This window comes from Penicillium brevicompactum, assembly GCF_028827555.1.
Source record: "Penicillium brevicompactum strain IBT 35665 chromosome Unknown utg000002l_segment0_segment0, whole genome shotgun sequence".
Taxonomy (NCBI): Eukaryota; Fungi; Ascomycota; class Eurotiomycetes; order Eurotiales; family Aspergillaceae; genus Penicillium; species Penicillium brevicompactum.
In genome coordinates, this window is record NW_026623205.1 from 963460 (window position 1) to 976063 (window position 12604).

Here is a 12604-nt window from a genome sequence, read left to right on the forward strand (position 1 = left end):
CGGTCCGATGTTTCAACGTTACCAGCCACTGCCATCCAAAGTAAACGCAAATTCAAAGGTATTTGCAGATCGATAAAAAGCAGGGCAAATAGAAAGTTGAAGATGTTAAAGAAGTCAAGAATGAGCATCAACATTCGAAAGAACACGCGAGCTCGGATACCTGCTTACTCATCAACCACCAGATCTATAATTATCTACCAGCCATTGAAGAAGTGAGGATTGTTAACAAAATGTATTGAGATGAGATAAATTTACAAGACATTAGTTCTCCTTCTGCAGGATCTTCGACAAAGACGCGCTGTCACTCTCATACTTGAGGATCTTTGCCTGCGATCCATGGACTTTACGCAAAAGCCACTCAATCCGTGAAGTGAGCTCCCAGGGGTACTTAGGCAATGAACCTAGCACCTGCAACTCCTCCTCATACTTCTTGATGCTCGCGTTCTCATTACCAATCAGCTGAGTCAGGATCAAGAGATCGAGCCGGCCTTGCAGGGTTTTGTTTTCGACCAGGCGTTGGAAAGCAGCGCGATACACCGGCTTTCCGGGCTTGATATACCGTGGGAAACCTTTGTCGGTTCCAATAGAGATGAGCTCGGACTGCTCCAATGCACGCAAAGTGGCCTCGCCATTGTCTTTGAAGAGGTCTCCAAGCAGCACCTTGTTGTACAGCAAAGTGCCGTCCTTGGATTGGGCTAGAGACTTGATCAAGTTCCATGCCTGCTCGCGGGAGTATTGAGATGACGGAGATTCTGCCCCAAGAATAAAGATCTTGAGAATTTCTGACGCCGATTGTTCGATGATGCGGTTGACAGCAGCTGTGTTGAGCGTTAGCAATCCCGGTCTGGATGTATTTGACATCTTACATACCTTCTGGACTCTCGCCAGCCTCAATACGATGAGCCATAAATTCCAGATCGGTAACTCGCCCACCGAGAACCTTGATGCAAGAATCTAACCCGTGCAGAGTCTCTTTACGTCTCGCATTTTCTTCATTATCGGCCCCAGCCTCGGCGTCTAGGTGGCTCAACACGAAACGACGACCCACCTCGAGTGAACAGTCACCCAACCCTATGGTGCGGAACACTTGATTAGGCATCGCTTTGCTCAAAGGCTTCGAAAAGGAAGAATCCGTAGTCAAGAAGACGACGTGGGCTATGTTCGCGGACGTCAAACCAGCCGCCCACTCGGTGAGCTTGTCCAGAACAACGCTATCATCTGCGTCATAGAGGAAGTTGTCAATGACCACAACAGGTCTCTTCTCGGGATGAGCCTCCAGATACTCATCCTCGGACATGTTGGAATCCTTATCTTCCTTTCTTCTGCCTTCCAGAGCCACCCGCTTCATGGCAACGGCTGTGTTCTGCCAAATCTTGCTCAGCTGCGCATCCAATGTTTCAGAAAATCCGGCTTTGGTGCCAATCATGCCCTGCGCAGCAAGATCAATGAAGCTGCTGATACTGTTCATCCAAGAGAAGATCGGCCGATAACCGACCTGAGCAGCTGCCCGGGAGATTTTGGCCGTGTCACCTCGAGCATCTTGGATTTGCTTGCAGTCAATGACAACCTTGTACTTGTGTTCTTTGAGCGCCTGTTCCAAGACCAACTCGCGTTTACCGGAGCCTCGGGGACCGTGAATGACAATGAATGTCTCGGCAGTCTCGGTCAGCCAGGCTCGCAGTTGCTCGATGTCCTTTTGTCGGTCTTCCCAGATAGCGGCCAGTCCTCGGGGGTCGGTTTTCTTCTTCCCGAAAGAGAACATGTTGGCTTTGCTGACTTGCCTGCGAACCCATTGCACGACTGGATTATCCTCAGCCTGGAACGATGATTTGACCTTGAGTGTGATGAAGAATGTGCGGATTGGATCGAAAATGATGACGGTGATCGTCGCTAACAATGCTGCGATGGCAGGGATCACTAGTCTGGGGTGATTGAGAATCCAGTCTTTGATCATAAAGAGCTTGATCTTGCGCTCGTAGTTGATCTTGAAACGAGTACCCGACTTGCCACCACCTGCCTCTTCAGATACGACAAAGCCATGCATGCAATTCCTGGCCATGACGGCGTATCGAGGTCGCTCAAATCGCAAGGTTGCATATCGTGGTTCGACCTTTGAATCAGAAGGCTGCGCCTGGATATCCAAAATCTTGCCATAAGGACGGAATAGAGAATACAAGGCTTCCTGTGTCAACTCGGCCGCTGAAGTGTCCGGAGAGGTTGGCAAGAATTCCACCTTGAGGCTCTGACTAGGAATTCTGTAGAGATCTTCGATCCACGGGGTCCCACAAACAACGTCCGCATCGGCTCTTTGGAATGGATTAAACCAAGGATTGATAGGGTTCTTGCGCAGATGCTCTTTGATCGAAGTTGAGATACCATCGTCGGTCATGGACGACTTTAGCCCATACTTCACGAACGCGCCGCCTTCTTTGTACCTGGTGACGACCTCTTTGATCTCAAGGTCCAAGTCTTTGGGCAAGGCCCGCTCAACTATGCGGAGCGGCTCTGCTGCAGCAACTCCAGGCTTATTGACTCGTTTCAAGATCCCCTCGAGGGGCTGAATGTGGCTGAGGGGTCCGCGCAGCAACCATTGTAACCGATGCGGGAAGATATCTATTTGTGATCAGTGAGAACATCCAGCGACACTCTTAGGTTACCTACTATTGACATATATGAGACCTTCATTTTCTTCGACTGGGATATGCCCAGACTTGATAGAAGAGCTGTGTCGTATAGCCGAACGTGTATAAAGCGGAGATCTCCACCTGAGCGTGTTGATGTGAGAGTCTGTTGACCGCGCGGCCAGCAGGCCTCGAGGTAAGGTAGCTGGCTTCATTGCGTTCATAGCAGCATACTGGAAGAAGTGGATTAAAAACAATCGAGAGATCGAGTGCGATCAGCTTGTTTGAATCGATCAATGACGTCGTTTTCACGATCGCTTATCGCCGAGTCACGTGCAAATTTCGATAAGCGCGGAAAAGAACCTCGTGATTTCGCGATGCCGCGACTGTTCTACCAATTCACTTCCCTACTAAACAACACAATGGGCTGGCTGTGGGGATCAAGTCCCAAGGACACTACCAAAGATACTCCTCAAGATCTTCCCTCTACAAATCTACCCGAGGTTCCAAAGCAAAATGTCCCGCCGAAGGCATTGACCCCCGACGAACAAGCCGACTTGGAGTTCAGCCAAATCCTAGCCGATCTTAGATCAGAAGATGCATCTCTCAACAAATCCCTCACGCCCGGAGGAAGTCTCGAACCTCAAACACCTCAATCAGCCATCGCTCCAGAATCTTTGTATCAGGATACAATGTCTTGCCGTAATGCCTTCGACTACGCCTTCTTCTGCCAATCATTCGGTGGCCAATTCGTCAATGTCTATCGATACGGAGAACTTCGATCCTGCAGCGATCATTGGGACAACCTTTGGCTATGCATGAAAACTCGCACGTGGCCAGAAGACTTGCGCAAGCGGGCTATTCGAGATCACAACCGCAAGAAGGCAATCAAGTACAAGACCGGTCCCAGCAGTGAAGACGTTTGGGATGTTCGGTTGGATCCAGCTACAGAATCCTTCAAGGGTGACTTCGCGGCCTTGGAGAAGGAAATGAAAGCTGAGGATGAAGCAGCCAAACACAAGGCAGCTGCCTGATACCCCCTGCCTGTCTTTTTTTTGTTACGATATGTAGATGTGCATCCTTCTGTTTACTCATGTATAATACGACCATCTCCATTGTCTCGCGTCCGAGCCTGTTCTCAAATGTTACTAGAGACCTTGTATCATTTTGTGATGCCCATTCATTGTTCTAACTGTGATGATCCCTCGACTCAATACTCTTCGTCCTTGGCAATATCGACAGAAGGCTGTTTCCCGAGCTTCTTGATTTGATTCTCGATTTTGGCTACACGACTCAGGACATGGCTTTCCTTGGCAGTGCCTGAAGATAGTAAATCCGGTGAAGATGTCGGCACAACCGTTTGCGAGGCCAAAGATTTGATTTCCCGATTGGTGTTTGATAGATCGGGAGGCGCTTCGCTCTCAAGTGGACGGTGGTGCTCTGGCATGTCCAGCTCGTCCATTTCAAAGAATAACTCGACGAGTCCAACGCCGCTCTCAGACGAGGCCCGTCGTGTGGACCGAGAGGCAGACCGAGAGGTAGTTTGAGAATTGACCCTACTTCGAGTGAAGCTTGCCCTGCTTGTGGGTCGCGAGGAGATACGGCCTTCTCGAGAACTATTCCGCGACGATACTCGACCGTCGTTGTAATGACGGATAGATCGACGCTCGCCGTCGACCTCGCGTTCGGTGATGAACCCGTTAGGGTTATCATTGCGATGTGTTTCGGTCATGGTAGGTTTTTTTGTTTTTAAAAAAAAGGGATCAGGTCTCTAGGATGAAGTAGATGAGAAGTGGGATAGACAAGAGACATTTCCATAATTTGAAGTATAGAACAACCTTTCAAGAAGCAAAGATAGGCATAACCATATGTTGTTGATTGTTCTTTGTCGCTTTCTTAGAGATGTAAGTCTAGATTAGTTTACTGAGATTAGAACAAGGAATACAATGGATAAAATTAACAAACGCTATTTACAACAAAGAGAGATTGCCAAACAGTGGACGCTCTAGATACAAACGCTGAAACCGAACGACCCAAACCCCGAACACTTTTCCAGAGGCCAAATTCAATTGGACTCTGTCAAAACCACACATTCATTCTTACAAGCGTTTCATGATCGTCAATCGTGATGATGTCTGGTATCTACGACTTAGGCGACAACCTCGGTGGGTTGGGGAACAGAGTCAATGGCGGGACGACGAACAATACCGCCAGTCACTGGGAGCTGGGAGCTGGTACCGCTGAGGAAAGCGTCGACCTCGCGAGCACACTGTCGTCCTTCGTTGATACCCCAAACAATAAGGGACTGTCCACGGCGGCAATCACCTGCAGCGTAGACTCCAGGGATGTTGGTCGAATAGTGACCCGGGGGAGTCTTGACATTTTTGCGGGGGTCACGCTCGATATCTTCACCAAGAAGACGATCTTCAGGACCCAGGAAGCCCATGGAGAGGAGAACGAGATCTGCAGGGAAGAAGTGCTCACTGCCTTCGACAGTCTTCATGTCCCAACCGCCTGTAGAGCTCTTGGTCCACTCAACACGCACGGTATTGATGCCCTTCACACGACCGCTTCCATCGTCAACAAATTCAGTTGACATGACACAGTACTCGCGCGGGTCTTTACCCATGTGAGTCTTGACCTCAGTGTGACCGTAGTCGATGCGGTAGATGCGAGGCCATTGGGGCCATGGATTATCACCGGCACGCTCTGGAGGTGGCTGAGGCAGGAGCTCAAAGTTGGTAACTGACTTGGCGCCGTGACGGACGGAGGTACCGATGCAGTCATTACCAGTATCACCACCGCCAATAACAACGACGTGCTTGTCCTTGGCGGAAATATATTCACCGTCTGAGAGCCCAGAGTCGAGAAGGGACTTAGTGTTCTTGTGCAGGAATTGCATGGCAAAGTGAACACCATCAAGCTCACGACCGGTAACCTTGAGGTCACGAGCGACAGTAGCACCCGTGGCAATGATGACAGAGTCGTTGGTGGCGCGCAGGGATTGCAGAGTAACCTCGGAGTCGGGTCCAACGGCAGTTCCAGTGACAAATTTGATGCCTTCGGCAGCCATTAGATCAACACGACGCTGGACAACCTTTTTGTCGAGCTTCATGTTGGGGATACCATACATAAGAAGACCGCCAATGCGATCGGCACGCTCGTAAACGGTGACGCTGTGACCAGCACGGTTCAGCTGGTCAGCAGCGGCCATGCCGGCAGGACCGGATCCGATGACTGCAATTGTCTTCCCAGATCGGGTCTTCGGGGGATTAGGGACCATCCAACCCATCTCAAATCCGCGATCAATAATCGCGCACTCAATAGACTTGATACCGACAGGGTCTTCATTGATACCCAATACGCAAGATCCTTCACAGGGAGCAGGGCAGACACGCCCAGTAAACTCAGGGAAGTTGTTGGTCATGAGTAGGCGGTTAAGAGCCTCTTGCCATTGATTCTGGAAAACCAATTCGTTCCACTTGGGGATAATGTTGGAGATGGGGCAACCAGTATCAGATTGGCAGAACGGAACACCGCAGTCCATACAACGAGCCGACTGGAACTTGAGCTCGTCCTCACTCAGGCGGTTGGAAATTTCACCCCAATCGCGAGTACGGGTAGTGGCGTTGCGGTATTTCTCACTGCGCCGGCTGTATTTCATGAAACCTCTGGTTTTGTCGAGGATCAGCGCCGATCGCTTCTTCTCAGCCTTTGAGTCGCTGATGCTGTCTTCAATATCCAGCAATTCAGCTTTGTGAGCATCGTCGGCCTTTGGCTTCTCGGCCTTGACAGGGGCGCTAGGAAGACGAGGCAGAGAGAACTCGGCCTTCTTCGCGGCCTCAGCCTTGGCAGCCTCCTCTTCCATGACACGCTTGTAGTCAATAGGAAGAACCTTGACGAAGTGTCGAAGGGCGCGGGTAAAGTCAAGCAGAATTCGAGCGGCCAGCTCAGAGCCAGTGTAGTGATGATGATCTTCGATCAGACCACGGACAAAGGCAATCTCGGATGGATCTTCGATACCTGAGACTTCAACCATCTCCAAGTTGACCTTGGAGTGGAAGTCTTGGTTCTTGTCCAGGATGTAGGCGATACCACCAGACATACCTGCAGCGAAGTTGCGGCCAGTAGGACCCAGAACAAGTACACGACCACCGGTCATGTACTCACATCCGTGGTCACCGACACCCTCGACGACAACTGTAGCACCGGAGTTGCGGACAGCAAAACGCTCAGCAGCCAGACCACGGAAGTAGCAAGCGCCTCGTGTGGCTCCATACAGACAGGTGTTACCGACAATGACGTTTTCCTCGGCCTTGAAAGATGCGCCACGAGGAGGGTATACAATGAGACGACCACCAGAAAGACCCTTGCCGACGTAGTCGTTGGCATCACCCTCTAGCTCAAGAGTCACACCAGGAGCAAGGTACGCACCAAAGGACTGACCGGCAGATCCCTTGATGTTAGCGTGAACAGTATCCTGAGGCAAACCAGCCTCGCCGTAACGTTTGCTGATCTGGTAGGAAAGAGTGGCACCCATAGCTCGATCGGTGTTGACAACATCGCACTCGATGCGGCAAGGCAGACCCTTCTCCAGAGCAAGCTCTGATTCAGCAATCAACTTGTTGTCCAGGCGAACGTGAAGGCGGTGGTCCTGCTTGCGGACATTGTAAGTAGCGACTCCGGGACGAAGTGAGTGAGCAGGAGTCAAGATCAGCGATAAATCAACGCGTTGCTGTTTTTCATTCCGAATGTCGTCTCGGACCTTGAGCAGCTCAGCCCGACCAACCATCTCATTAACCGAGCGAACGCCCAGTCTGGCCATGATGGCCCGCATCTCGTTGGCGACGTAGTAGAAGAAGTTGATCACGTGTTCCGGCGTGCCCTGGAACTTCTTCCTCAGCTCGGGATCCTGGGTTGCAATACCAACAGGGCAAGTGTTCAGGTGGCACTTTCTCATCATAATACAGCCCATAGCGATCAATGGAGTTGTAGCAAAACCGTATTCTTCGGCACCAAGGAGACAGGCAACGGCGAGGTCTCGACCAGTGCGAATTTGGCCGTCTGTTTGGACAACAACACGTCCACGAAGATCATTCAGCACAAGAGTTTGATGGGTTTCGGCCAGACCAAGCTCCCATGGAAGACCTGCATACTTGATACCGGTCCATCGGGAAGCACCAGTGCCACCATCGTGACCAGAGATCAAAATGTGATCAGCCTTGGCTTTGGCCACACCGGAGGCAACGATACCAACACCGACCTCCGAGACAAGCTTAACGGAGATTCTAGCACGGGGGTTGGAGCACTTCAGGTCGTAAATAAGCTGCTTCAAGTCTTCAATCGAGTAGATGTCGTGGTGAGGAGGAGGGGAGATAAGACCGACTCCCGGAGTAGAGAAGCGAGTGCGAGCAATGGGACCAACGACCTTGTGACCGGGGAGCTCACCACCCTCACCGGGCTTAGCACCCTGGGCCATCTTGATTTGTAGCTCGTCCGCGTCAGAAAGATAGTTTGATGTAACACCGAAACGACCAGAGGCAATCTGCTTGATGGCAGACCGCATGGTGTCTCCGTTCTCCATGCGATTGCTGCGCTCGGCATCTTCACCACCTTCTCCTGTGTTTGACTTTCCACCAAGGCGGTTCATAGCGATAGCCAAAGTAGAATGGGATTCCATAGAGATAGATCCATAAGACATGGCGCCGGTTACAAAACGACGGACAATCTCGGTCCAGGGCTCAACTTGGTCGATGGGGATAGGTGTGCGTTGATCAAAGTCAAAGTCGAGCATTCCGCGCAAGGTACAGTTCTTAATTTGCTCGTGTGCAGACTTGGCGTATGCTTCGTAGGACTTGTCGTTCTTGGTGCGGACAGCGTCCTGAATATTGGCAATACTCGTGGGATCGTTAATGTGAGCCTCACCTCCATCACGCCAGTGGTACTCGCCGGATTCGGGGAGACCTGGGACTTCAACAATTGGGCGGGAGGGGAATCCGCGCTCGTGGAAAGCGAAAGCATCTTGGGCAATCAGGTCAAATGTGATACCCCGAATGCGACTGGCGGTGCCGGCAAAGCAGCGATCGATAACGCTATCGTCGATACCAAGGGCCTCAAAAATCTGGGCACCCTTATATGATTGGAGGGTAGAGATACCCATCTTACTCATGACCTTGAGGATACCGCCATCACAGGACGACTTGTAGTTTTGAATGACCTTCTCATCGGGCGTATCCTTGCGGATCAGGTTCTCGCGGTTCATCTTCAGTATACATTCCAAAGCGAGATAAGGGTTGATGGCATCAGCACCGTATCCCAGTAACACACAGTGGTGGTGGACTTCACGGGCTTCGGCGGTCTCAACCGCAAGAGCGGCAAGAGATCTCCACTTGTTGCGCACGAGGTGGTGGTGAACTAAACCAGTGGCTAGCAAAGCAGAGACTGGAACACGATCGGCAGAGGTGGCACGGTCAGACAAGATGATGACCTTGTCGCCATTCTGGATGGCCCCAGTGGCAGCATCACAAATAGAGTCAAGCGCGTCGATGTAACCCGCAGTGCCCTTGCTCTTCTCAAATGTAATATCGATGATGCACACGGTCCAATCCTTGTGGGCCAGGTTGACATTCTTCAAAGCATTGAACTCTGAGATGCTCAGGATTGGTGAAGGCAGGAGAAGGCGATGACATTGCGAAGAGTCCATCTCCAGCAGGTTACCCTGAGGGCCGACGTAGCATTCGAGGGACATAACGACGGCCTCTCGAATCGGATCGATGGGTGGATTGGTGACTTGAGCAAAGAGTTGGCGGAAATACTCGTAGAGCAGACGAGGCTGTGGTGCGATACAAGCCAATGGAGCATCGTTACCCATGGATCCGAGGGCCTCCTTGGAGTCTGCGGCCATTGGGCCCAGAATCAAGCTCACTTGCTCAAATGAGTATCCAAATGCCCTGAGGCGGGGGTCGTTTTGGATGGTGTTGTCATCCAAGGCGAAAGAAAGATCAACCTTGGAGTCAAGCAGCATTTTGTTGATAGCGGGGAGCTTCAACAGCTCCTTATCCAGCCACCCCGCAAAGTCCTGGCGACGGCTGACAGTCTGCTTCAGCTCCGCGTCGTCGATGATGCGTCCAGCCACGGTATCAACCAGCAGCATCTTTCCAGGCTGAAGACGACCCTTCTGTACGACTCTCTCAGGATCGATGTCGATAGCGCCGACCTCCGAGGCACAGACGATCCGGTCATCGTCCATGACGTAGAATCGACAAGGACGTAATCCATTACGATCCAGGTTGGCACCGCAATAGCGTCCATCGGAGAAGGTGAACAGTGCTGGACCATCCCAGGGCTCCATCTGACAGGCGGCCCACTCGTAGAAAGCGGACTTGGCGGGATCCATAGCGGGATTATCTTGCCAAGCTTCTGGAATCATGATCATCACCGCCTCGGGGAGGGATAGAACACCGTTAATCATGAGCAGCTCCAGCACGTTATCGAATGCGGCCGAGTCCGAGCCACCATCCTCCACAATGGGGTAGAGCTGGTCCAGTTCGTCGCCGAAAACCTCAGAGCGCAGCACACCCTCTCGTGCGCGCATCCAATTTTTGTTTCCCCGCAGAGTGTTGATCTCACCGTTGTGGGCGGCCCACCGCAAGGGTTGGGCGCGGTCCCATGAAGGGAAGGTATTGGTGGAGAATCGGGAGTGTACCAAGGCAAAATGGCCCTCGTAATCCACGTTGACCAGATCGTGGTAGTATGTGTAGACCTGCACGGGAGACAACTGACCCTTGTAAATGATATTCCTATTGCTCAGGGAGCATAAGTAAAACCAGTTACCGAGGCCGATGGTGTGAGTAGCCCGCTTCCGGAGCACGAAGAGCTGGAGCTCAAAGTTTCGCTCGTCAAATTGCTCGACATCAGTGATCTCTGGCTTGTTTCCGTCCCCGTATGCTGATTTCAACACTACGAACGGCTGCATGATGATGGGTTCTCGCGAGAGCGCAGCAGGGCCCAAGATCGTCGAGTCCCGGGGCACCTCACGCCATCCTAACGTACGCAAACCGAGAGATGTGGCCAATTCCTCGAAGCTCTGAATGGACAGCTTGAGTGCTTCCTCGTCAGGCTTGAAGAAGAGGTTGCCCACAGCATATTGTCCCAATGGGGGAAGCTCGACCCCGACCTCCCGGGCGAAATTCTTCACAAAGAACTTGTGGGGGATACTGGTCATGACACCCGCGCCGTCACCGTCTCGGGCGTCTGAGCCTACGGCTCCACGGTGGGTCATGTTACACAGGAGATTGCGCGCTGTTCAATCAGTCAACTTTGAGCCGCTCGACAAAAGTTTTAAGATGCCAGTGGGCAACTCACCATCGCTCACAATCTTGTGACTTGCTTTTCCCTTGATGTGACTGGAAGGGTTAAGAGGTCAGCATTTACGTTGTTGAGCCCATAGACAGCCAATCTGGATTCCACTCACGCTGCGAAGCCTACACCACAGGCATCTTTTTCATATTCGGGATCGTAGAGACCTTGCCGTTCCGGCAGCGCGTTGGCCCAGCCATAGCCCTGTTTAGGTTGATATTCCGAGTACTCCTGGGGAGCCTCTTCACTTAGATCTTTACCATAGAGCTCTTCCAAGTTAAGACCCATTCTTCCGCCGGGGGCCGACAGAGAATGGATTGATCACGGAGGGGTGGTTTCAGGAGGTCCCCGCCGGGTGGGAATTGGGGGATGTCGTCACCGGGTGCAATGGAGTGTCCCAGGTGGGCTTCTGTGAGCGAGTTGCAAGGAGTGAGATAGCAACGAGACTCGTGAGTAGTAGAGAATAGGGGAGAGTAAGAGCAAGAAGAGAGAGAGAAGGAAAAAAAAAGTCAGGGAAGGAGGGGGAGCCAGTCGAGCGATCACGGCGGGACAACAGGTCCGGGGATTAGGATAGGCCCAAAAGGGAAAAGGGAAAAATACCCGCTGTGTACGGAGGAACGGAATCTGGAGTCTGGAGTAAGGGAGCCAGTAATTGCGAACAGTAATTGCAGTACTGCTTGACTACCTAGGTACGATACCAAAGATACTCCAGATACTACGTTCTCGTAGAGATCCGCCGGAAACGTATCAAGCTAATACGCTGCAAATCATAGATAAGCTACCAGCCAATAAGCGGGAAGGCTTTACCCATATGACGATGGCCCCTCGACGTCAGGATCGTGACCGTATTTTTGGTATTTCCAAGGTTGCTGGTTTCTTGGTTTGTCCTGTTTGTCTGTTTGATTCTTGATCTGTTTGTTCTTTTGCTTCGTTGCATTTCTCTCTTTATCTGACATGCTGTCTCTTCTATATTTCCATTGTCCCGTTGAAGTGGAAGAGGCTCAAAGCGGAGGAGCCTCGGGTCCCCATCCACCGCACATGTTCCTCAGATGGACCAAGTGGGGCATGCACTGCTTGACGCAGGAGAATCTCCCAAAGTACCGGGGAAATCTCATTGGCAAAAGACCCAGAAAGAAGAAAAAAAAAAAAAAAAAAAAAACAAGATGGAGTACGGAGTACAGAGTAACTAACCACTGACCACTGCCAATTGACTAGGACCTTAGGGGTACATTTTGAGTGTACTCTATACCATGTACGGAGTAATCATCCTCTCGGTCAATGGCAAGAGATGGCCATTGGAATCCAAGCCGACAACGGCCAGCTCCTGTGGAAGTTCCCATTGGCCCGACGGACCCGACTTCGGGCATGCTTCGTCCGCATGCGGGTCCTTGCTCATTCTTTGCGGTCATCATTGCTTATCGCGGATCTCCGTATAGATAGCTGCCCTCTGACTGGACCACAACCACCCCGGAATCTTCAAAGTTGGGATTCGGGAAACATGGTTGTTGTCCTGTTCATCTGCGTATCTTGAAGTACTCCCAACTACGGAGTACTTGGAAAATATACCCTGTCCAAGACCAATGTTTGCTTTGAGGGGAAAGAGATAAGGGCGTTGTTAATGCTAA

At 51.5% G+C, this 12604-nt stretch overlaps 4 protein-coding genes across 4 annotated transcripts; 1 reads left to right on the forward strand and 3 right to left on the reverse strand.

The window, feature by feature from the left end:
- Positions 1–261: 261 nt before the first annotated feature.
- Positions 262–2836, reverse strand: yme2 (uncharacterized protein; the record flags this gene model as incomplete). Its single annotated transcript, XM_056952454.1, has 3 exons — positions 262–818; positions 871–2613; positions 2662–2836. The coding sequence occupies 3 exons, from the start codon at positions 2834–2836 to the stop codon at positions 262–264; spliced, it is 2475 nt and encodes an 824-aa protein (XP_056814146.1).
- A 207-nt stretch (positions 2837–3043) lies between these two features.
- Positions 3044–3655, forward strand: N7506_003160 (EMI1 family protein; the record flags this gene model as incomplete). Its single annotated transcript, XM_056952455.1, has 1 exon — positions 3044–3655. The coding sequence occupies one exon, from the start codon at positions 3044–3046 to the stop codon at positions 3653–3655; it is 612 nt and encodes a 203-aa protein (XP_056814147.1).
- Positions 3656–3831: 176 nt separating this feature from the next.
- On the reverse strand, positions 3832–4353 carry N7506_003161 (uncharacterized protein; the record flags this gene model as incomplete). The annotated part of the gene is made up of 1 exon (XM_056952456.1): positions 3832–4353. The coding sequence occupies one exon, from the start codon at positions 4351–4353 to the stop codon at positions 3832–3834; it is 522 nt and encodes a 173-aa protein (XP_056814148.1).
- A 417-nt stretch (positions 4354–4770) lies between these two features.
- On the reverse strand, positions 4771–11267 carry N7506_003162 (glutamate synthase (NADH); the record flags this gene model as incomplete). Its single annotated transcript, XM_056952457.1, has 3 exons — positions 4771–10922; positions 10986–11026; positions 11095–11267. 3 exons carry the CDS (start codon positions 11265–11267, stop codon positions 4771–4773), a joined length of 6366 nt encoding a protein of 2121 aa, XP_056814149.1.
- Positions 11268–12604: the final 1337 nt, after the last annotated feature.